The 25430-nt window shown below is 43.8% G+C and overlaps 2 protein-coding genes and 1 long non-coding RNA gene across 6 annotated transcripts in view; 2 read left to right on the plus strand and 1 right to left on the minus strand.

Annotated features, from left to right (window-relative positions):
* The window catches only part of LOC119691921, a 4024-nt gene extending 505 nt beyond the window's left edge, over nt 1–3519 (plus strand). The window contains exons 2-9 of one of the 2 annotated variants that reach the window (XM_048633233.1): nt 212–341; nt 618–785; nt 940–1030; nt 1927–2103; nt 2237–2464; nt 2650–2813; nt 2937–3021; nt 3103–3519. In XM_048633233.1, the coding sequence (XP_048489190.1) occupies nt 259–341; nt 618–785; nt 940–1030; nt 1927–2103; nt 2237–2464; nt 2650–2813; nt 2937–3021; nt 3103–3249 (1143 nt within the window). In that variant the 5' untranslated portion in view covers nt 212–258 and the 3' untranslated portion in view covers nt 3250–3519. The remainder of the gene's footprint in view (nt 1–211; nt 342–617; nt 786–939; nt 1031–1926; nt 2104–2236; nt 2465–2649; nt 2814–2936; nt 3022–3102) is intronic. The other variant, XM_048633226.1, reaches the window with a different exon arrangement.
* Nucleotides 3520–3892: 373 nt separating this feature from the next.
* Nucleotides 3893–5259, plus strand: LOC125488595. Its single transcript, XR_007268147.1, has 3 exons — nt 3893–4110; nt 4440–4606; nt 4928–5259. It is a non-coding gene; the product is annotated as an uncharacterized LOC125488595 (long non-coding RNA).
* Nucleotides 5260–5574: 315 nt separating this feature from the next.
* Nucleotides 5575–25288, minus strand: LOC105384290 (zinc finger CCCH domain-containing protein 13). Of its 3 annotated transcripts, none has more exons than XM_038112059.2 (13): nt 24995–25288; nt 15719–15784; nt 14537–14704; nt 13341–13413; nt 12839–12904; nt 12418–12492; nt 11780–11842; nt 11392–11466; nt 10955–11023; nt 10197–10276; nt 9485–9710; nt 9104–9186; nt 5575–7368 (listed from the first exon to the last, which is right to left on the minus strand). In XM_038112059.2, the coding sequence occupies exons 1-13, from the start codon at nt 25072–25074 to the stop codon at nt 7335–7337; spliced, it is 1158 nt and encodes a 385-aa protein (XP_037967987.2). In that variant the 5' UTR covers nt 25075–25288; the 3' UTR covers nt 5575–7334. The 3 variants fall into 3 exon arrangements, with proteins under 3 accessions (XP_037967987.2, XP_037967991.2, XP_037968002.2); XM_038112063.2 differs by lacking the exon at nt 24995–25288 and adding an exon at nt 22043–22107; XM_038112074.2 differs by lacking the exon at nt 10955–11023.
* Between the last annotated feature and the right edge of the window lie 142 nt (nt 25289–25430).

Raw genomic sequence — 25430 nt, forward strand, 5'->3', positions numbered from 1 at the left:
AAAAAGTTAGAAACAAGAAAATAATACAAAAAGAAAAACGGCCAAAATGGCTGTATGTGGTGGAAACTAGAGTAAATTCTACATTCTAGTCTAGGTACTACGTTCTTGGTTATAGGTTCTCAAAGGGAGCATGCGGCTCTCTCTATTGCGCAATAAGCTTTTTATTAGTGGACGAGTCCAACCGTCAATGCCTAAGTTACCATAACCCCAGCAGGCTCGTGCGGTGTCCCCCCCGTCCCCCCCCCGGTCCCCCCGCAGATGTCGGGGTCGTCGTCGCGCGGCGCGGACATCATCGACCTGGACCGGTACATGCGCGGCGTCGCGCCCGCAGACACCGCCAGGTACCATCAGCACCATCTACCACCAGGCACCCACACACCCTTACCAGTCATTAATCGGAGTCATTATGGATATTCCCATTCTTAAGCAATAGGACGGTTGCAATGGGTTTGTGCACGGCCATTGCTCTCTGGCTTAAACTATTCAACTTTTTGTGATATTTGCTTAGACATTTCAGCACCCCCTTAGTAACTTCGCCTGCACCTAGGCACCGTTGGCACATCCCTTCTTACGGCACTATGCATTAGCTACCTAATGCAAACCGGTTATACCCGCAGAAATCGTGGCGCGCTCATAGTGGATGCGGGAGGCAGGCGGGCGCGGGGCGCGTGCGAGCGAGACGGCAGCACGTGCTACTCTCTCGCTCGCTCCAAGGCTCTCTCGCATGACTCGGGCGTGTCCGACGCCAGCTACCGGCGCCGCGGGCGCAGGTACTCCAAACCGAGGTGGGTTCCAGCTCATTCAGCTGTCCTTATAAGTTTATGGAGATTTCACACGAGAGCAGAGCTCTCGGGCAGAACAGGGCCCTCTCTTTTCAATTTGTTGGTTCCAAGTTTAGGACATGGAAGTCTGATTAGCTAGTGCCGGCACATGTTGCAGGAAGGCGCGGCGGCCGCGGGACTCGTCGGAGGACTCGCAGCTGTCCTTCCGCGCGCACACGGAGCGCGCGCTGCGCCTGCAGCAGCAGCAGGTACACTGACGTCAGCAGACACTATTCTACTGTTCGTAGTAAGAGATTGCAGCCAGGGAAAGACAGACTTGATAGAGCGAAGATTATGATCACCTGATTCCTTTTCCATTGAAGGAAATTGATTGAGAGATCGACGAAAGGCACCTCGTGGATTGACGTATAACCTGTCCCTGATATATTACGTCTGGCATACCCTGGGCAGACAGCAACTGACGCTATTCTGACCGTCCAATCCTATCATCCCGGTGACAAACCCTATTTCTGCTTTTTTAGGGTTCCGTAGCCAAAATGGCAAAAACGGAACCCTTATAGTTTCGTCATGTCCGTCTGTCCGTCTGTCACAGCCGATTTACTCGGAAACTATAAGTACTACAGTGATGAAATTTGATGGGAATATGTGTTGTATGAACCGCTACAAAAATATGACACTAAATAGTAAAAAAAAGAATTGGGGGTGGGGCCCCCCATACATGTAACTGAGGGATGAAATTTTTTTTTTCGATGTACATACCCGTGTGGGGTATCAATGGAAAGGTCTTTTAAAATGATATAAAGTTTTCTAAAAAACATTTTTCTTAAAGTGAACGGTTTTTGAGATATCAGCTCTCAAAGTCGTAAAAAGTATGTCCCCCCCCCTCTATTTTTATAACTACGGGGTATAAAATTCTAAAAAAAATAGAGGTGATGCATGCTAATTAACTCTTTCAACGATTTTTGGTTTGATCAAAGTATCTCTTATAGTTTTTGAGATAGGTTGATTTAACTGTAATTTTGCTGCTACGGAACCCTTTGTGCGCGAGCCCGACTCGCACTTGGCCGGTTTTTTATTTTTCACTGACACAATAAGAAGTGGAAATTGATGTGTCACTATTTTCCTATTTTTGCTTTGTGATTAGTTGTCGCAAGTGGCGGCGCTTTGCTCGCGGCTAGCAGCTTCCCCCCGCATCGCGCCCCCGCCCCCGCAGCCCCCGCCCCCGGAGCCCCCGGAGGCGCCCGTGCCCCCGCGCCGCCGTCGCAGCCGCTGCAGCGAGCTCTCCACAACCACGCCAGACTCTGCGCCGGAAGATGGGAAGGTGAGAACAACACCTCTTGATGATTGTAATATAATGCTTATAACTAGCTAGTTACATGTATTTCACGCCCACTTAGCTGTCAAAAGTCCATCCAGATATTCCAGATGCCTTTAGAAATTACCTTGAATTCCAGATAGACGAGTGTAAAACGTACAAGATAATAATGACAAAGCTGGACCAGCTGAACCACCTGTTCATGGCGCGCGCGGAGGCGACAGCGGGGGCGGGGCGGGCGCGGCGCGTGCCGCGGGGGTCGGGGGGCACCGTGTGCGTGAGCGACAAGCTCGTGGCCACCGACCCCGCCGGCCCCGGGGGGTGCCAGCTCACGCCGACCAAGAACCACCGCCGGAGCAGCAGACAGGTGATACGTGAAGCTTTTAGTACTACTAGGAGGACACACATGTCATATACGTAGGTAGATGTACAACGTTACGTTCCTGCAACAGAGAGCAAACAATCAGCGTTATGAGGCAGTTCTACTTAAGAACACACAGTTCTGGAACAATATTCCGCCCATCTTTTTAAAGCTATAAACTTCACTTACAGGCTTTTGCCACTGGTTTGCCTAAAGGAGACTTAGACTACCCACCGACCCGGCTGGCGGAGTGCGGGGCGGGGAGCAGGGTGGGGTGCGGGGCGGGGTACTCCCCGCGCGAGGTGCACGCGCGAGTCACCAGCACGAGGCGGGACTCTCCATCACTCAGACGCAGGTACGGCCATCACACACACAACACACATCATGGTTTTATTTCGGTGAGCTTTGTCATCATTCCAATGGCATATGGGTGGTCTGAAATACTGGTGGGATATTAACTCTTGGCTGGTCTCCACAGAGACAGGGACTCCACGTCCATCCCGTCGAGCGATGAATATGTGAACCAGACCGGCTGCAAGTACGATCTAGAAGACCCCATGCATGTAAGAATGAACTTCTGGTTCCTTTTGAATTTGTAATACAAATCAACCAGGAACCACGTCTAACTATCGACTCCTTTGCAGCTATACGTCCAGGCGAAGCGCCTGCAGCCCCCGCGCGCCCCCGCGTCCCCCGCGCCCCCCGCCGCCCCCGCCACGCTCTGCGCGCGCTGCTACGGCTACTGGTGCTCGCTGCGGCGCTGTCTGCACCAGCTCTGCCCCATCAGATAGTGACGTCATCACGGCTCGCTGGTGGTGACGTCACCAGCGGCTGCAAACGACTTCAGACGAAGAAGAATGGACGATGGATAGTTTTGATGTACTCACACCCTGAAGATGAATGGGGAATGAATGCATCAGTCCGTTGTAATCAAAGTGGACGATAAATGACCAAAGTTATTTGTTAATTATTTATTTTCTAACCTTTTAAGGTGTTTTAAGAGTTTTTAGATTTTACGTTTTTGTGTAGGTGTTGTTAAATATATTTATTTTTTATCGTCATATTTGATCTTGTTACTGTTGTTTATTTGCGGCAAGGGTCTCCTTGTCACAGTGAGGATGACCTTCTCTGGTCCATGGGTCCAACGCGAGGTCGTTATAATCCTGAGGTATCAACTTAAGGAGCTTCAGGTAGTTACTTACTGGAACTGGCTTCAGCTTGGTTTGGGCCTTCGTGACGTAACGTGACGTGACGTAAACCTAATAGTTATTTTGTGGTAGGTACGTAGGTACATGAATCACGAAAATATAAAACTTCCTTCATCATCAGAAGAACCAAGAAACTCAGAAGAATAACTGTTCTGTAAACCTCATTTCATTCCACCCGTCAAGCTGGCCTGGAAGAAACAAAACAGAAGAAACCTTCAACTTCAACTGTCATGTCGTGTCAATCAGTTCCTGTCTAACAGAACATAACAATAAAATTATTACGAAGACATCCAAAATCCAACCAAAACAGCCAAAATATGGAGCACCAGCGCCGCAGTATGACCTAGATCAAGATGTGACCCCTCTCTTCACCAGCACCCCTCCACACACCCCAGTATGAAGTACCGACGTCTGTTCCTGCTAGCAATCCTCACATTACTGCAGGTACGGTCACTCTCGCTTGTAGTATAAATAGCCTTTGTGTGAGGCTGAGATTAATGGTGAATACCTATGGCAGTGCTTGATGTTGCTAGCTTTAGAAAGTACTTACCATGGAAGTAGAAAAGTACTTACCTACCTACTTCATAAGTACATACTGGCGACGGCGTCTTTGGTGGCGACGATGCAGCTTTAGTAGTTTTGCTCTTTCATATCCCGATGCTTTGTGTTCTTCAACGCTTTGTTTTCTTTCCATAACATAAATGCTAACTATGGATTTTAGTTCCCTAAGCCTTATTTCCTCTCAGATAAATGTGTTTTAACTCTATCCTCAGCTGTCCGTAAGTGGAGCGTGTCGCAAGAAGCGCACCTGCCCCCGCGGGCCGCCGCCCCCTGCGCCCGTGTGCGCCCCCGCCGCGCCCCCCTGCGCGCCCCCCGTCTGCCCCGGCGGCTGCCAGCCCACATACAAGCAGTGAACACACTCAGCATGCGCAAGCTCTATGTAAGCGTTTTGTTTTAAACAACTTCAGAATTTAAAACGACTGATTCCTTTATATTCGGTTTCTTACGGTAGGTTTTTAACTGCTTTTCTCTAGGAGTGTCTGTAACTACTATAGGTACTTTGTAAACCTACTTAGGTGTTAACCGACCGACGCTATTCTGACCGGCTAATCCATCATCACCACGGTGAAAAACCCTATACTTACCAGCTCTAGCGTTGGTCACTGACACTGACACGCTAAGAAGGAACCTAGGCGTAAAACCTATGTAGGAATCTATTATATACCATATGGCATATGAAACCTGCTGTCTTCTTTAACAGCTGGTGCTCCTCGTCTTCCTCACTTGGCTCGCGTGCTGCAAGATCAAGCCGGAGATGCAGAAGAAGGTGTACTGCCGCAAGCCGCGCGGCCAGCTGCCCGGCTGCAACTACATGCGGCCCCGGACTGACGGCAAGTGACCCCCCTGCGTGCGACACGTGCCCCCCCCTGCGTGCGCCCCTGGCAACGGCTAGAGACACCCGACACTGACGGCAAGTGACCCCCGACTGCAAGTGCCCCCGGACGCTCGGCTAGTGACCCCAAGAGCAACTAAATGCAGCTCGGCAATCTTGAGCTATAAATTAAATTTAATAAAGAGTACAATCTAAATCTGCTTTGTTTTTTATTACCTACTTCGTTTGCAATTGGTATGGTTTTTTAACACTGTTTAGTTGTTTACCTATAATATGTGTGAATTTATTATGTTTATAATGAATGTAAAGGAAGTGTTAATGGTAGGATGGCCTCATATAAAAACTAATCATAATGATAGCAACAATTTAATTCCTCTGATACCTATAACATGATGTGACCATTGAGAAAAATAAGCCCTAAATATTAGCTCTTGTTGGGGAGAGGCCTCTTGCGGACGATGGAAGGGTGAAGACATTCCTCTAGTCAAACTAAACAAATGAATGAAACAAGCAGACATGTTTACGGCAAGTTTATTGTATCAATTAATTCCATTCCTAATATTAAGTTAAAAATCATTAAATTTTAGGCTCTTAACTATTTTGTCCTCACATCGTTTCATAATTAATATATTTTTGGTGTATAAAACTATTCAGCTAAGGTCATAGCCATGCACCCGCCTCCTCCGTAATATCTCACAGTCATACTATACAAAGACTATACATTAGCAATCATAGGCTATGGAATGAAATACCTACATGGTGACTAGCTGTTAAACCACCCAAGATAATGAGGTCACTGGTCATAGAAAATTAAAAAAATGCAGGTCACTCGTTCACTAATTACAGTTCATAACAATTGTAGGTAGACTGACAGGGGCAGACATGATTAAATTAAAGACAACACTCGAACATCACAGTAGGTATACGCATACAGGGTGACCGCAAGTCTAGTGCATGCTGTGAGATACTGGAGAGAGGAACCATCATTGCACAAATATACAACAGTTTCATTTGATTCATATTATTAATTAATAGCACTTAGTACATACTCCAGTATTCACGAGGTCACTATTGAACACACATTCATTATTATTATTATTATAAGCGAAGCACCTACATACATACACAAAGGACATTTCCACTAATCCATATTTTAGTAAGTACTTACTTAACTTTAAGTTTAAAAATTTTAATCAATCGAAAATTTAAGATAAATAATGAATCACATTACAACATTACAAATACAGATATAAAATTTAAAATAAATATCACAATGGAACTCTATTTGTAAAAAAAGCTACCTTATGTTTTAGTTCATTAAGGTCCCTTTAGACCCTTATACCTATTTAACCCATATTATACCATATGCAGGCAGTGGCTAACCGTCATCCGAATATAAAGACGTTAGTTACAAGGTAAAAAAAATTGATTATCTAAAAAAAAACTTAACAATTTATGATGAAAACCAACGATGGAAGAACCACATAAAACAACAAATATCGGACCGCGACTTATGTTTTTCTCTCCACGTACAGTGGCCGCCATAGACACCTGACCACTCTCACAGTGACTTTGGTACTGAGAGGGGTTATGATTCTTTGCAACAAATTGTAAGTACAAACATATTGTATTCTTGTACATTGTCGCCCTGTATATCTGCATGCCCTGTCACGGTAAACTATGATGTTTGTACACAACTAATGGACGAATGGCTGACGAGTATAATGAACCTACTTATTGCACATATTAAGCTACCGTGACAAGGTTCTAACTTGCCTCATATTTGAACGTAATTATACCAGCTACAGTACCCATCAATACATTCTTATTTTCAAATTAAAGTTACAGTTTAACCAATTAATTTTTCATCCTGCGCTCCATAGATTTCACTTCATATCATTTTAACAATATCCATTTATCCATACGCTTATATACATATAACTCTTAGTGTTACATTTCATTTAATTGTATAATTTAATCGGCCAATTTTATATTGCACATAATTTAATTACACATCCTCACCATTATCACATAAAAGAAATAATAATCTAATTCCATTCTATCTGTGCGGCATACTTATGCAAGGTCTTCGACCAATGAGCGCAATTCCAAAACAATCAGTAACCAATCAGAAGACAGCTCACTAAATTGCAACCAATCATCGTGCCGTATTCTAGTTACTTGCTGGCAAGTTCAATATTTACACCGCACTGGATTATAGTGCTTATTCTTGGGGCGGTAAGGTCGAGGGTGGCTCGCTCGCCGCCGCGCAAGGTCACTGACTGTTCGCTAGTTCATCCATTCGGCATCTGGAAATGAAAAAATATACCAAACTTATTTATTTTATCATTATTATAAAAGTTATGAAGCGAAAAACAGGATAGGTTATGGAGATGCTGGAGGTGTTGGAGCATCCCCATGCAAAGGGAGGATCCTCCGACCAGGCCGGGTGGTGTGGCCTGGCGGGCAGCTGCCCAACGGTTAGCGTTGGGGATTTCTATATATTGCAGAGTAGGTGAGAAACTTCGAATGCGCGATGTAGGATTTTCATAGTAATTTGCGTAGTTCCCATACATCTTCTCTGTATTGCGTTCCGAGCGCCATCTGTTGATCTTCGTCTGAACTAGTGGCTAGGAGTCCGCCACATCACTCCCCCACCGAGACCGGAGGGCGATAGTCTTCAGTGCAGCCGAGAGTCTTGATTGCCAGCCAGTGCCGCGTAGTCCGCAGTGAGTCGGGACTGTGAGTGCGGTGAGGAGTCCCCAGTGAGTCGGGGTGATGCTGCAGTGGCGATGTCCACGGTGAGTCGGGATGAGCCTGCAGTGGAGCATGGTGGCAGAGTGCTGCGTCGACCAGGAGAGGATGGCTCTGCTTGCTGACCGGCCGAAGTGCAGTGGTGCTGTGCCAAGTTGCTGGTGTGGGTCGAGGGTGTGACCAGGCCTGCGCGTTCGCTGCATGCTGGTGGTCATGATGCCCTTTGAGACCGGATGCTGGCTGGTTGGCTCCAGGGGCTGCTTGCTGAGAGTTCTGCTGCACGACTGTTGAGGTGAGGAGAGAAAGTCGAAGGAAGATGGCGTGGAGGCTGCTCTGCGGGTCTTCAGAAGGCTGCGCTGATGTTCTTCACGGGGTCACCAGTATGGAGATGCTGGAGGTGTTGGAGCATCCCCATGCAAAGGGAGGATCCTCCGACCAGGCCGGGTGGTGTGGCCTGGCGGGCAGCTGCCCAACGGTTAGCGTTGGGGATTTCTATATATTGCAGAGTAGGTGAGAAACTTCGAATGCGCGATGTAGGATTTTCATAGTAATTTGCGTAGTTCCCATACATCTTCTCTGTATTGCGTTCCGAGCGCCATCTGTTGATCTTCGTCTGAACTAGTGGCTAGGAGTCCGCCACAAGGTATATCGGGGAAGATGGTGATATAGATGCTTGGGAGAGGCCTATGTCTAGCAGTGGACGATTACTTAATGATGATGAGGTTCTAATAATGTAGGGGCTAGTCCTAGGTTTTTACAATCCGTTGATACATTCAGGATGTTTTCAAATACGACATAGAGCTGATTTTTCAATGATCAGATAAGTGTTACCTGAGGAATAAAATTGTTGCTGTCACTGTCTAATACAAACATTCAGATGCGACAGCAACAATTTTATTCCTCAGGTAACACTAATCTGACTATTGAAAAATCAGCCCTTAGGGGTTTCTTTCTTCTCCCAAGACAATGGGCACTTTCCGAACGGAGAGTAGATAGCAAAATATTGACGTTGATATTTTTTTTCTCTATTGTTTTGGGCCCCCCCCATTTAGCTTTATCACTCTAAGAAGGGTCAGGTTTCTGTGCACCAAACTGTACGATAATTAGTTTTTTTTGTCTTTAACTTAGATTAAATTGAAAGGCAGAATAGAGGTATGCATAGACTTAATATATACTAGTATATACTAAGTCTATGGAGGTATGCAAGATGAGAGAGGTATGGTAGATGAGTGAGGTATGTCAGTAGAGGGGGGGGGGGTAGGGGAGTGAGGGAGGGGCAGGAGGACTCACCTGACGGCCATCTCGGCGACCTCGAGGCTCGGGTAGTCCAGCTCCTTCACCAGGCACAGCACCGCCGATAGCAGGTTCGAATTCTGCCGAGACCACAGTTCATCGTTAGGGGGTGACTTATTTAGTCGCCGAGGCAGTGTTATCTGTGATAATATCTATAATTTCCATTACGCATATAATAAAATTAAAGATAAATAGATGATTTACATATTGATAATATTTTCTTAGAGACGAAAAGAGCCATTTTCATACATCTAACCTACTTTCATAAGGTGTTATTTCAAAAATCTATTTTGACAAGATGATTCAATATTTGATTCATAACTATATTTTATCTAATAACTATTATAATCCGGCAAGCAGCAAGGTACAACTTCTCACCCTAGTGACCGGTCTCCTTGTAAACCCTCTATGCTCGGCCATCACCGCACTGGTATACCCCTCTCGCTCGCGCGCACTATTTCCCTCTCGCTCCCACTCGCGCGAGTCCCTATCCCGCGTGCTGTTAGTGCCGTCCCGCTCCCACTCGCGGTCTCGCTCCCGCTCTCTCGCGCTGTTGTCTCGCTCCCACTCCGCGCAGCGCGGGAGTTGCTGGTAGGACTCGCAACTGTGGATAGAAATAGGTCATTATGATATTGGGGTGTATGAAAGGTCCATTCGTCCATCGTTCTTCCTTATGATACGAGCGGCTAAAAAAAGCTGGACAGTCATTGAGTGACGCTGAATAGACTGGTCAATCATTTCATCACGGTGACATCACCAAAACATTATTTTCGTGATGTAAATACATTGGAATAGCCGTTTTTGGTAGCTTTATACGTAGTCGAATACAGAAAAACTAGAAAAAGACGCAAAAACGCAACTTTTGGAAGTATAGTTTCTAGCTTTGTTTTGGGTATTAAAGTACAAAAGCCCTCTGCAGTACTCTGCACCCAAAGGTCGGCCAAGGTGTTCTAATTAGCTGCACAACACATTATCCTCAGCCTTATTCATCCAACCAGCTTCTCTAAGGTAGCGCGAGCGCAAAGGCGTCCCACGCCACGATTCCCCAAGGCACCGATTATCGGTTCCTCGACAGATGTGAGTTAGTTACCGGTCGTGCGGGCGCTCGTAGGTCTCACTGTAGAGTGGTGACGTCACGCCGCGCTCGCCGTCCGCGCTGTATGAGTACTCCTGCGAAACAATTTGACTTGTTACAGAAATCACTTTGTGGTCCAAAAAAAAAACACGCACTCACGCCTTGTACTAATGTACTCCCTTGCGGGGTAGGGCGGGCCTATTGCCATTTTACGGGCACATCCAAGACCCGAGAATAAATATCTGTGTTTAAACAAATATCTGCCCCAGCCGGGAATCGAACCCGGGACCATCGGCTCAGTAGTCAGGGTCACTAACCACTACGCCATTCAGTCGTCCACTTTGTGGTCCACTCTGCTTTTTGATCGTACAAAATGGCGATGGCGCCAGGATTACTCTACAAAGTCAAAGGATTTAATCGCGTAAAATACATCTTATTACTTGTCGATAGCCATAATATTACTCTACCACCATTTCACAAAGGCACTACACAGACGAAGATCGATCGAACGAGAGCTGTCGTGCAATCGGCACGATCAATACAGCGACCCGGGGCCCCAGACTCCAAAACTAGTGGCGCATGAGTGAGTGAAGTATGGGATTATCTCTATATCCCATTCCACGAGGAAAGACATCTGACAGAATCCTTATTACATACAAGTAAGGGTAGTTTGTATCACACACACATCACACACATCTGTCTTTCCCCGTGAAATGGGATATAATCAGTATTTTTTTCATAAATGACCAAAACTTGTAGAACAAAAGAGGTACCTTGACGCTGATGGCGGACACGCTGTGGCGCAGCGCGCCGGGCTCGGGGGAGGGCGCGCGGGGGCTGCGCTGCGGGGGGGGGGAGGGGGAGGGTTAGTACGTAGCTGCATACAACGTGGGTAGTGTGTTACTGCATTCTATTACCAACTTGACGCAACGATACGACAGTAGAGTAAGAGATGGAAATTGATAGATAGATTATTGAGTAAGTGAATTTAAGCTTGCCTGAGCGAAAAGTTAACATCGTTATTATTACCTAGAAGAGAAGGCTGATGATGATAATGTAATTTTACTATACAGGTCCATAATGGCACAGAAATTATCAGACTCAGAAATATGTAAAATGAATATGAATAGGTCTATAATACTTGTAGCACGAACCATAGAGTAATACATTCTCTTATATAGGTAAAGTAGATAATTGTAGGTACACTTACTTCATAGTGTGATCGAGTCATGGGAGTCTCGCGGCGCACGCGGGGGGGCGAGCGGCGCGCGGGGGGGGACGCCGCCTACAACACAACAGGATGTATTAGTACAAGTTACTAAAGGTTGAGGACAGAGTGCTGTGGTGGTGCTTGGAAGAGTATTAAAAGGTTTGTAAGTGGAAGATATAGGCTGATGATGATGTAGCAAGTATGATAGGTATTAGGTACTCCTTAAAGCACATAACTAATAAGAGTGCGAGTGATTTGGGAGTTAAAAGAGTCTTATCAGTAAATAAGGCCAATTATCAAGTAAGTGATAGGGTCTAATCTTTTTCGGATATATAAATTCAAATGAATTGTTGTAACATGTTCGTCTGCATGCAGTATGTCATGTTACCTGGTGGTTCTCTTCGGCGACAGGCTCAGGAGGCTCGGGCGGAGGCTCGGAGCTGTCGCTGCCCTACACACACACACACATATACATAGTGTTAGTATTCACATACATACATTGTTAGTACACACGCACAGGCAAATTCATAAAATAATAATATGACTATATTGGGTTTATAGAAATTACACAAATATGTACATATTATGACTTTGGCTATGAACATTGACAGATGAATATCTCTTGATGATAGCTACATTTATAACAGGCTGAATCGTAACATACGAGTAATATAAAACAAAACAGCAAAGCTGACATGCGGGAAAAGCATATCCATCAGTTATGTGGGTCCATTGCCTAGTTTTGCCGCTATCACTATAGCTTTAAATAAGTTAAATTTACTAAGCCTGAGAATACAGCTGGCTGCGATAGAGAGAGACTGAGAGTGAGTTCTTGCCACCACTGAAATCCTACGGCTAAAGCAGCAAGCACAATCAATGACAAGAAGTCATATAGCGGCAATATTTAGTTCTGCGCGTCTTTCGGACTTCAGTGGTGGCGCGGACTCCACCAACACACAAATGATACAACTGACAGCTGTCACCTCGTCAGTTGGCGGCTGACAGCTGTCATCTGTCAGTGCTCACCTCGTGGCGCCGCAGCAGCGCAGGCTCGGGGCTCGGCGAGGAGCGCACGGAGCGACACTCCGTGTACTGGTCTTGCTGCAAGTAGGGAACGGGACGGGTTATAGATATTTATAAAAATTGTTATTACCTTATTCAAAATATAATGCGTGTTACAAGATAAGTACGTACTTAAGTAATAGAAATAAAAAAAACGGTATAGGCCAGCGATACAGCCAGCTTCATTATAACTACATAGCTTCTTTTACATTTTTGTGCCTTGTCAGACTCACAAATCGCCTATTAATAGATTCACACACAATATACGCTGTATGGATACCAGATTCGTGGGCACATAATGAGCATGTTTATGTCAAATAAAGTTCTTTTACTTTAATATTACATTCTAGTTCAATTTGATATTGGAGTAAGAAGAATAACTAACCTGTGGTGGGTACCCTTCGTCATCGGAGTCTGGTATGTGCAGGCCGCGCCGCATCGCCTCCTGCACCTGAGGGACACAAGGGGTTTCAATAGGCACGCAGTTGTACACGAGGGGACAAAGATAAGTGTCCACACACAACGTTAACTCTCTCTCACTCTCTCTCAGCCTTCTATAGTCCACTGTTGGACAAAGGCCTCTCCTAACGATCGCCACCCCAAACGGTCACCCGCCATCTGCATCCAGCGGCTTCCCGCTACCTTCCGCAGATCATCAGCCCAACGGGATGGGGAGCGACCAACACGCCGTTTGCCGACACGGGGTCTCCACTCCAGAACCTTTCTACTCCAGCGGTCGTCGTTCAACCTAATAACAACCATTGTAGGTACCAATAAATAAAGGCACAAATCCTCTAAACAATATCCAAGTTTGGAAAGTGAGATGTTATTCACATCACTCTATCTTGTTCGTATATTGTTTATCAAAGGTACTTCTGGTGTCTCACCTCGTCGGGGTTGACGGGTACATTGTCGAGCTTCTCCAGTCGCGGCAGGTTGCGCAGCACCGTCATGCGGTATCTGAAACGTACAATGTCTTTGTGAATGTAAAAACAACAAGAACTGTTGCAAATACATTGAAAAATTGAGGTAGTAAGTATACAAATAATTTATTCAAAAAAACAAGTTATTCATATTGGTAAAAGTCTGAAGGCTAAGTTTACTTTTGGAAGAGTAGTCAAGCCCTTATACATGTTTGCATGTCACATTCATTCGATTTGGCCTTACATACTCAGAACTGCTGGTCTTGGGTATTGTATACGTACCTACATTACATTATTTTTTTATTTTCCTTTATTGGGAAAACTAGTATTAAACATTATTATCAGTAAGTACAAGGACGCCGTGAGTGTGAAACTTGCAAGTTTGAACTATAGCGACATCACTTTACACAACTAATCTGCACCCATTTACCATGCATCTATGCATGCGATTATTTTCCATCTTTTCCAACTATTTCTCAACAAATTATTAAGGCGAATATGCGAAAAATTACAAACAGAAGAAAAAACCTCATCCTTATGTATAAGTTGTAGGTGCGGCCGTGAGATGGCGCCACCGGTCCGGTGCAGAACAATTTCATTGTAATAACAAATAATACCGGGTCAAGGTTCGCTTTTCAGATAAATTTCACTAAAACGGTGCATTTCAGTTTGCTTTAGTCCTTCTTTTGTTCGTGAATAATATTTCTGATGCAGCAATTTACTGAGTAATACGTCTGACTCATGTGTAACGTGCTATTTAGAGCTACTTTTAGAATCCAGAATAACAAATGCTAAACTGTGTAATTTGACGACACAACAGAACTGTCTGATATCAGACAATTTACTTCATTTAGCCGTGAGTAAGGGAAGAGCACCCTTACCTAAAACATGAAGATGAAAATGTACCTACTGGGGACTAAGGGATGCAGTGAATTTAGTCTAGTGTAGTTTCGTAGAACTCTCTTATTGGCCATGTGATAGTGGGCGGAGTGGGCCACGGGGAGAGACAGAGAGCTTACTGCGGTCAGGTGAACTCACTGTAATGTGCTGGAATACTCACTGATGGTCAAATGTACTCACTGCGGGTCAAATGTACTCACTGCGGGTCAAATGTACTCACTGCGGGTCAGTTGTACTCACTGCGGGTCAGTTGTACTCACTGCGGGTGCTGCGTGCAGGGGTTCTCCTCGAGCCACAGGGAGGTCAGCGCGGGCAGGCGGCGCAGGTGCCGGATCTCGCTGAGGTCGCGGATCTCGTTCTTCCTCACGTACAGCTCGCGCAGGCAGCGGCACGACGAGAAGTCGTCCAGCGAACGGATCTTGTTGATGCTGGGGAGATTATAGAGGTTATAATTATGATTGCTTCGTGGCTCTTCAAGAGGTTGTCGAAAATGGGTGACTCAGGGGTCAGGGGGTCATTCTGACCAACTTTTGTTCCACGACCCCCGACGTACCCATAAAAAAGTCACGTGACAAAGACAAAGTTTCTTAGAACGAAAGTTGTTCAGAAAAATCCTCTGAGTCACCCGCCTTTAACTTATTGTGTTTCAGTTACAGGCTACAGCCCAATACGGTGTGCTTAATTGATTTAATGCTTGTCATGTTGGAACTTTTGACATGATTCTATCATGTTAATATGCTAGACGACATGAACCCCGAATGAAGGTATTGGTGGTGAGTGAATAGCTGCATCGATTTAACTCAAAGGAAAAATCCATATTCATTCAACGTCCTCATCAAAATAAGTATTATAATAAGTAATTGCGGTAAACTGTAAGTAAATGCTCGGTGAATAACACCGAAAGTGCGAATGACGCAAGGTCTGATTGGTCAATAGCGACGGCACTGCGCTCTGATTGGGCAGCTGACCTTGCGGGCTGCCAGCCCTGCGGGTAAGACTGGCTACTACAATTTGTAATTTGTGATGGTTTTGGAAATAAGTAGGTATAAGTATTAATTTTCAATGTCACTCGCGCATCGGTAGTGCTGGCGAGTGAGTTCAAGTGTCTTGAAGTGGAATTATGCCTCTTTGACCATCTCCGGGAGTCGAGGCTATCAATTTCCGCGTGCCATTCTTTAATAATATTGTGTTAGCTTGATATAACTGACTGTGATCGCGTCTTACACATTCGCAAATCTATTTTCTTAAGTAGCGACCTTACCTAAGCCATTTCTTATTACGGTACCTTTTGCTAATTAACACAGTTGGGTTATAACTCAGCCTTGGGCCACTATGGCGAATAAGTTACGCCGAGGGCCTTGCGGTAACCTACCTACGGTCATAATTATATATTAAATATATACCTATTGATATTTTATTGATAGTAATTAAAATGTGCTTACCTGAGCGCCAGCACCTCCACGTTGGGCATCCGCCGCAGCAGGCTGACGTCACCGAGCTCCGCGCCCCTGCAGACAGACAGACAGACAGTCAGCACACTGAACTACAACCCTCCTCGCCGCCCGCCCGAGGGTAAATGGAACATACGTAGATGCTTATTGTATAACTCTTGGAAATTCTATTCTATTCTATTCTGGTAGGGGGTGAAGTTCTTGGAAATTACAAACAGGAGATATAAAATAATAAAAAGTATGGTGGGCCGCTAATTGGTCTTATTACTAAAAGTCATCTCGTCCAGGCAGGTAGACTGGAAGAGATGACTTTGCAGGAAAAATATATGTATGAAAATGGTAAAGTAAAGTCCAAGACACATAGAGGCAGCCAACTAGCGGAATCGGATATCTTTTTGTATCTACTGCGCGACTTCAAGATCTCGTCACGAGCTGTGTTTGTTGAAATGATAATGGTGTGGTTTCGAAATATAATAATAATCAAATTCGCATCAAGCTGAAGCCGACTAATGCGCGCTTGAAAGTAAAAGTGCGAGTGCGGATGTTCACCGGGCGAGCACAAACACCGAGAACTGGTTACAACTTGCACCTTCATCTTGAAAGCGTAGGAGACGCGACGATACATACATGCGCTATGCCCAAAATAATAGAGGCATAACTTAAAAATTCACTGAATTGAGTAACGGTCATAGAATAACATAAAAAGTACAAGCATTAAAATGCCTCTGTTTTCGTGCTCTATTCCATGATAGAGCGTATTTTTTTTGTCTTTTGTAAAATATACCGCCCTTCTTGCTCTTTTTTTCCCAAGAATATACGTATAATACGTAGTTCAGAATGGCGGTTTGTGTGACTATCACTCAGATGTGCACTTAACCATGCTGGACACCCTGTATAGCCGCAACTATAGCACCTGTTGTCACAGTTGCCTACAAGTGTGTCAGGCGTTGACATTAATATATTTTTGGAACAATATGCGTGTATGTGGGTCAGTGCGTAATTACTAGCACGCCACTCGATAGGGTCGCCTGTCCAAGTATATTAATATTAACCTCTTCATAGTGTAATTTTATAGCTTTTACTCTTAATAAAGCTGGATTACCCTGGCACTGCTTGGAAATATGCTCTTGAAAAGAAGTCACTTATTGATTTTTCTTCAACTGGCGGCGCTAGATAGCCCTAGTAGCAGCACTAAGGTACCCCTTCATGTGTCATCGTCGATGGATATTATGTATAATCTGCTGAGTACATCATTATGTAAGTAGGTGCTAGAGCACAGTGGTCGAGGCTAGCGCTGGGCGGCGGGTCGTTGGCCGAGGAAAGTGAAACGGCAGCGGGTGCCAGCGCCGCGTCACTCACATCACAGCTCACAGCCAGACACACTCATACTGAGGGCCAGTCGCAGCTCTACTAACAGCTCGAGCAGTCACACTTATCAAGGATTTGTATAGCGCTGAGGCAGTGAGGCACAATGCTTTGTCGGACTCAGCCTATTCAATAGCACTATGATATCTGTTACCCATAGACCCGGACTCCGGTGTAGTCATTGTGACCACGCGAGACAGTGTCACCTACATCAATTGTTCTTGTGATCAATCGAACAACGAGTTTACTGTGATTCTCGGGTCAGACACGGCACTATGTAAAATCCTTTGAATGCACTTTTCAGTAAAATGGTATAAGTACTTTTAGTATTCTTTATACAAGAATGAGCCTTTTATTCCTCTAAAGTTTCCCATTTTTTTACTACTTAAGGTAATATGATGCTACTCGGCTATGAGTCATTCGTAAATATGTGTTATTCCAATGCAGTAAGAGCTAGGGCGGGGCGCGCGCCCCGCACGCGAGGACATCTACGGAGGTAGTTTGGAGAATCCCCTTGAGAACTTTATATTGGGTACTTGTAGAACTACTTAAACAGAACATATTTTACATAGAACGAAACATATTTTTTTTCCTTCTTTGACTGTAACTCAAACTTTCGAGCCCCTTTTCTTCTGAGGGTGCGATATGATATACACACAAGACAATGACATGCTGTTGCCCGAGCAGTCGTCACTCGCAGGGTAGGCAAGTGTAGGTGATCAAACATGTTATAGGTGCAGGTTTCTTCTTTCATTACCCATTTTTAAATTTAATATGAAGAATATTTTGCAATTATTTAGTCATATGTCTTGTATATCGGTAATGTATGTACTAAGACCAAGTGAATTTTCCCTTTCGCTATCACTTGTCTTATTATAAATTATCGTTAGTTGTATAATTAAGTACCTATTTACTTGTGCCTTTCTGCGTTACTGTGTTATTTTATTATTTATACTTTATTGCACAATTTACAATCGTAATAATGTACAACTAGGTGGACTTAATGCTAAAAGCATTTTCTGCCAGTCAACCTGCAGGAGGTACGAGGATCAAAAAGTACGGGTGTGCAAAAAAGAAAAAAAAAAGATCAAAACATAATTATGATTGTGGAGTTCCTAAAATAAAATAATACCTAAACCCTAAAACTAAGTAAATAAATATATAATATATATGACCCTAAACCTACTAATACCAAAATACTATACAATACATATAAATCATAAATATATACAAATATATTATATATATATATATATATATATATATATATATATATATATATATATAATAACATGGGGTACAAGAAAAGACTGCCTAATTAATCTGTTCTAAATTGCTGAGGTAGTGAGCACGAACCATTGACTTGAAGAGCGGTCGAGAGGGGGCTTTCCTGATTGACTCAGGGAGATCATTCCACAGGCGCACTGCCGTGACCGAGAAAGAATTTAGCATGAATCCAGACCGATGTAAGGGTAACGATAATAAAAGGTTATGAGAAGAGCGGAGGTGCTTGTTATGGGTATCGGAAAGAAAGTTAAACATTGATTTTAAGTAACAGGGAGAATTAGGTTCATGAAGGATCGAAAAGAGAAGACAAAGAATTCGTAAATTCCGTCTATCCCGAATAGGGAGCCATTTTAGCTTGGCGCGGTAACCTGACACATGATCGTATTTACGGAGACCGAAAATGAAGCGGATGCAGGTGTTCTGCAAACGTTCCAGCTTATTAAGAAGTGCTTCATTGTGTTCATGATGTATGTTAAAAAACAACACATCGTATTTATCTATTCACGAAGGGGCTGTCTATTGTACCACTTGTACCCGAAACATGCAAGACTATTGATCAGAAATTCACAGACTTCGACGCCTATTACTTTATTGATCGGAAATTTTTAGGTCACCTCCGCCAGGCTGCCACCACCAGCGACTCTGAGCTCAACTATTCGATACACAGTTTATGACCCTTGACTTGTTATGGGAAGTTGCACGAATACCCTAACCGTAAGCTCAGCTTCAATAGAAGTTATACTTAATTTTAAACCTTGTCAAACCTATAAAGATGAGTCCCAATTGGTGCATTGCGTGGGGCCTCGGTCGTCCCAAAGAAACGGTCACAAAAATACATGGCAGCGTGCAACTACTACCACGACGCAACGCACCAGTGGGGCCGCGGCCTTAACCCTCAATATTTGAGTGAATGAACATGCGGTTTGTGAGTGTGACAAGGTACAAAAGTGCTCTACTAATGAAGCTAGCTGCACCTATCGACACGGTAAGTATCTTGGAGACCAATCTGACAGGAGTCGGCAGCCGGGGATCGCCGAGGACAGAGGGCTGTGACCTTCCTCGAGAGAGGCCTGTGCTGAGCCCAGCAGTTATTTATTAGCTGACGTTACATAGATGTACAATTTGTACATGTACATGAGATTATACAGGGACAGAGTATACATACACTGTATAGGGGGATGATAGGTGGCTATTAAACATAATTATGTGCATCTATTAAACAGATACACGTCATCTTCCCACGCCTCGTACGCATGCAGAAGTGAACGAAGAACGATACCATACACGGCAGCAAACTCATACCCATGTAGCACTGGACCCGCCTTATACACCGAAGAAGGGTCACTCTAGTATACGAAATTCGCTTTTTCTGAGCCGCCCGCTGCGTTAACTACGGCTCTATGTCGTTGCATTAAATGCACCGATAGCTATTCTATTATATTCTCTGTGGGGGTGTAAGTACCTGCACCTGGCTCTCTCGAGTGGAACCTTGTAGATATGCACAAGGTCTAAACTGCCTTCCTAAGCTTGGACCATTTTCCACCACGCTGGTCCACTGAGAGTTGGTGGGTTCACATACCTAGATGTGCTAAATCTAGGTAGGTATACAGGTTTCCTCACGATGTTTTCCTTCACCGTAAGAGCGATATAAGTATACATTGTACTTAAATTCAAAGACTTCATTGGTACTTACATGTTAGCGCCGGGATTCGAACCCGCATCTGTGGCGTGAGGAGCGGGCGCTTACCCGACTGAGCTACCACCGCTCTTACCCTTACCTTACCTACCCGCGCACCGATAGCATATAAGGTTGTAGCGATACATGTTTTAGTCACGTTTTCCATTGTAAGCATTTTGGTAACTTCCAGTAGCAAGTCGTCTCGCGCCCGTCACTTAGATAACACACTTGAGTAATGTAATTTGGTTATCATGGCAGTAAATAGTTTGGCCCTACTACTCTTCATCATGATTACCGAAGTAATTTTGGATATGATGGAGCAGAATGGCAAAGGAGGTTTGGATTGGTCCGATGGAACATCTCTGGAGTATCTCGCTTTTGCGGACGATCTTTGTCTTTTCTCCGAAAATAGCCCTGATATGCAAAGGAAACTCAATGACCTCGTCCATTTGGGTAACCGAGTGGGCATGCATGTCACAGAGAAAAGACAAAGTCAATGCGAGTAATGACTGCGGACCGTACTCCATTTAAAATCAACGGCCAACCAATTGAAGATGTTGACACTTTCACCTACCTGGGAAGCAAAGTCACACCAAATGGTGGAACTGACGAGGATATCGGCAACCGCATTATCAAAGCCCGTGGAGCTTTTGCCATGTTAAGCCCAGTGTGGAGGTCTTCCGCATTCCGTCTCCAAACCAAGATCCGCCTGTTCAACGCGTGCGTAAAGACTGGCTTAGCTTGGAAGAAAACGGTTCAAACCACGAACAAGCTACAGGTTTTCGTAAACAGATGCTTACGCAATATCCTAGGGATCCGTTGGTTTGACTTTGTCTCCAACGTCAAACCAACCGTGAAACCAAACCAGAAACCGTAAAAGAACGCAAATGGAGATGGATAGGACACGTTCTCAGGCGTACTGAAGACGTCCCAAAGGAAGCGCTGACATGGCACCCCGAGGGCGGTAAACGAAGACTCGGCAGACCGCGAGAGACATGGCAGCACTCTGTGAACAAGGAAATGGGCCAGGCGGGGATGTCTTGGGCGGATGTCTCTGAGCTGGCCCAAGATCGTAAAGAATGGCGGCGCTTCACTTCGGCCCTTTGCTCCCCAGCGGAGATTGGGAATAAGTAAGTAAAGTAAGTAAATAGTTTGGCCTCAAGAAATCTGCATTCGTCATTTACCATCAACCTCATAGTCACCCACTTATAACCCTAAAAGGTTATTATAAAAGGTCTCGTTCGTTTATTTATTGAGATGCTGGAGTGGGCCTCGTGCATTCATTCTTATCTGCGAAGGCCGGCCCACGCCGCGCCCACTGGCAGTGGAGCCGAGGCTGCCGGGGGGGGGGGCACCGCGGCTTGCGATGGTGTTCATTGCCGACCCCGAACTTGCTAATATTTGTAGGTGCCGTGGGATATTTAATCAATGTTTCATATCCTCTAGATAATTTGAATACCTTTATTATTTATTGAGAGGGAAAGCTGAGGATCGTCGGTTGAGTAAGAGTTGGGTATGGCGATATTTTCAAGAGTACAAGTAAAGCGATGTAAAACTATTGAATAAGAATACTTATTAAAAAAAAAAAATGCAAGTATACTATTCCCTATCTGCATAATTGTAAATTATAATAAATATTTTTCAAAAAAATCTCATTAGAGGACTAACATTAGAAATAAGGTTAATTGTATACTAACACGTTGGATGACTTCCCAAATAAACAGTTTATTATTAGTATCGGCGGCGGCATTGAAGTTCAATTTGTAGTTGTAGTGTATTATATCGCGCACATCAGGTAGGATCTAGTGTGCTACCTTGAAGGCCGTTTAATCAACACTTGCATATGGCTGGAGATCTTAGCTTGAGATCTTCGGAATGATTAACGCGAATGCGCCGTTAGGGATTCTTTACACGTACACCGATACTGCGCACGTCGCAACTACGAGTATAACACGTGTGAATAGTGTCACTGCAGCGGTTTGTACCTATGTGGAGTAGTCGCCAGTAGCGTGATGCACCGGCCATTCAAGCACATGGTAAAAGAAAATGTTGGTTAGGTTAGGGACTGTTAGGAAAGGTCTAAATTCCTTTGGCTTTACTCCTCTACTAATGATGATAGGGTATTATACGGGCCGCGCCTTTATTACTCACTCACGCTACAATCATACACTATGTATGTACATGTATACTGTACATTGTACAGTCAGCAAAAGATAAACATTTTAAAGATAGTATTACCTAAAATTTTATGATAGAGTGATTGGTGATACCTTCAGGTGACATTCTGAACATGACCAATAATCAATCAATACAGCTTTGTTGGTCACCATCGTAAAAATATTATCCATCTATCTTATTTATTTATACATAACTGACTCAGTTAAGGAGGGTCAAACTGTTTGCGCTGGGGGTGGGTCTTGGGGGTTGGGGGGTCACTCTACATCGAGGAACGAACCATCGGCTGAACACAACGAGATAGAGCCTGTTTAGCATGCACCATCACAAGTTCTCACAGAAATTGCGATATCATAGGGTACTAAGCAAGTTGTTCATTTTTCAGTATGTACTTTTGACGCAAATACTTCTCAATGCAATTAACACTACTTACTGACGACTCCTTATTACTTGAGCTCTCGAATCTTCAGAACAGCAAATCTGTAGTTAACCATACTACAGATTTATAGAGTGACCCCGCTGATCTTTCCTGTTGACTGTACATGAATAAGTAGGTACCCACATCAATGTTCAGGAAGACATCATAATTGAATGAGTTAAGAATGACGTGATGGCGCTGCTCAAGGTCGTAGTTAGTTACAACTTCTGAGACAATCCAATGAGCTTCAATCAGTTACAGATTCATCCTATATGTACGTGTACCAATATTATATCAAATTAAGTATGTGGGTGGCCAGGCCAGTCGGTCGCCCCAAGTATCGCTGGAGAGATGAGGTGGAGAAGGATCTGCGCGAGCTCAAAGCGGACGACTGGCGAGAACTTGCGGAGGCCAAGATCCACTTTGGGTCAACGAGCCATCAAGAGTGAGTGAGTGAGTGAAGTATGTGGTTACTCCTACTACTATACTAGTTTGTTCTTGATTCTCAAAGCATGATTCCTACACAAACTGATCACACCAAGTGCCAATTTCGCCATAGTGGGTTAGAGAATAACCAGGGATTATTGGTGGACTTTTGACACATCTGTCAAGAATTTAATATGGAGATGGCGTATAATTGATGAACCAATCCCTAGTGATGATCTAACCGAATATTGTGAAATTGGAGCTAAACATGGTAATTCCGGGTAGGTAGTGAGCTCAAGTAATAAGGATTCGTCAGTCAGTAGTGTTAATTGCATTGAGAAGTATTTGTTTGCGTCCAAAAGTACATAGTGAAAAATTAACAACTTGCTTAGTACCCTATGATTTCGCAATTTTTGTGAGAACTTGTGATAGTGCATGCTAAACACTCTAACTGTTCAATTCTAACGACAAGTGTGCCACTGTGCCTATTATGTGCAATAATCAAAGTGTTAATTCTGTGTTTTGATATAATGTAAGATTACATAGAATGTACACACCTAAACAAGAAAGTATTTATTTAGGGATAGTTAAATGCGACATCCAATCCTATAATAATATAAATTATACAGTGTCATGTATTTTTTTTAACTCTTTATGAGTAGTACCTAGGTATATTCTTGTAGCTTTTAGAAATACAGCAAAATAATAGCATCATCAATATGCCCTAAATCTACCACAAACCATCCTCAAACATAAAAATCTGTTGTACCTAAATATTCAAGAAATACTTTAAGTGAGAATTAAATAAAATGTCTACTTATAAAATAATTATTTAAAACAACAGGTGTAACCAAAACTTATCTGTTGGATCTCTGTTATGAAATTTGCTTTTAAAGTACTTATACAGTCTATGCATTAATTTGGTTGCCATTACATAAAAAGATGTTTTGCAACACCATTTTAATGATGATAATGTTATTCTATGTGCTACTACTACTAGGGCAGATAGCATCAACTTTGTGTTTAACACACATAAAGCTTTAGAACTCAAGGAGAATAAAATAAGTTTTGGTCATTTTATCTAAAAAAAGTAATCAGAAGTTGTCCACAAAGGGGTTTCTACCAAGTAGCCTGATTACATGTAGGAAAAGTGCATCAAATCACCTGGCTAAATAGGTGACAATGATATAAGAGGTCAAGAATACAAAACACAAATTTGTGTTCTAAGAAAGACACAAGTAAGAGACCCCACAGGACATTTTAGTAATAAGAATTTATTATTTATGCACCTCAGTTTGACTCACGGTTGCCATGGAATGCCATCAGTAGGCAATTTCATCAATGCTATGGAGTGAAAAATACTCATGCAGCTAAACTAAATGCCTAAATTGTATAGACATTTTTTACCAACTGTTGTCTTTTTACACCAGAACAGCTAATAGTGAAAAGATAATCCAGGAGGTTGGATGTAAAGTCATTGGTTTACTTTTGACTAAAACTGCTAGACAAATTAAAGTAGTGCCTTGTGACATTAAAAGAAGGACTTAAACATACTCTACAGTTTCAGATATTCATCATTCATCTACACCTTGCTTAGAATTATTATTGTATAGTTGAGTTAACGGCCTAGTTATAAAGGGATGGATAGCACCTTTAGAGACTGAGTGCTGGAGAGCTTAGGGTACCTACATATCTAAACCTGCCCTGCACTACACACATAAAGCACAGTGCTACAAAGACAATGCGATCAGCTGATCTAGGTACTCCCGTTCGCATGTGTTTTTGTCTCATCAGAGTCTAACAGGACAAGATCACGGCGCATACAGCCAGCGTCGCGAGGTGAACGCTCCCGGCAGCTACTCACTGGAACGCGCTGTCGCCACAATCTACCCGCGCAGCCAACAGTAACACCACTCACCAGCAATTTAGCTTCTTTATAGCCGACAGGTCCGACTGCTTCGAACGAGCTATCACCATTTCCTCCGTAAGGCGAGCCATGGTCACTCACTGCACTAGCCACTTTGTGTCACAAAAACAAGGATTTTAAATCACAGGTCTAGGTTGAGGCTGTCTGGTGTCGAGCGCACATTCTGGCAGGGGCCACGCGACACGACTTTCCGCTTCGTGCTTCGAAAAAAACTGAGGAAAGAAAACAAAAGGACGGCCAAACGCGACGAGGTTTGCCTTCACTGGATGTCATGAGGTGACGTCACGCAATCAGCTGTCATCATGTCATGACTCATCTGTCAAAATTGAACTTTTTTTATATTGCGGTTGCCAGCTGTAAAAACTGAGATTGTGAATGAAATTTTCAGAAGTCAACTTTATAGTGCCACAAACATATCTGTTCCGGT

This window comes from Plutella xylostella, chromosome 2, assembly GCF_932276165.1.
Source record: "Plutella xylostella chromosome 2, ilPluXylo3.1, whole genome shotgun sequence".
Taxonomy (NCBI): Eukaryota; Metazoa; Arthropoda; class Insecta; order Lepidoptera; family Plutellidae; genus Plutella; species Plutella xylostella.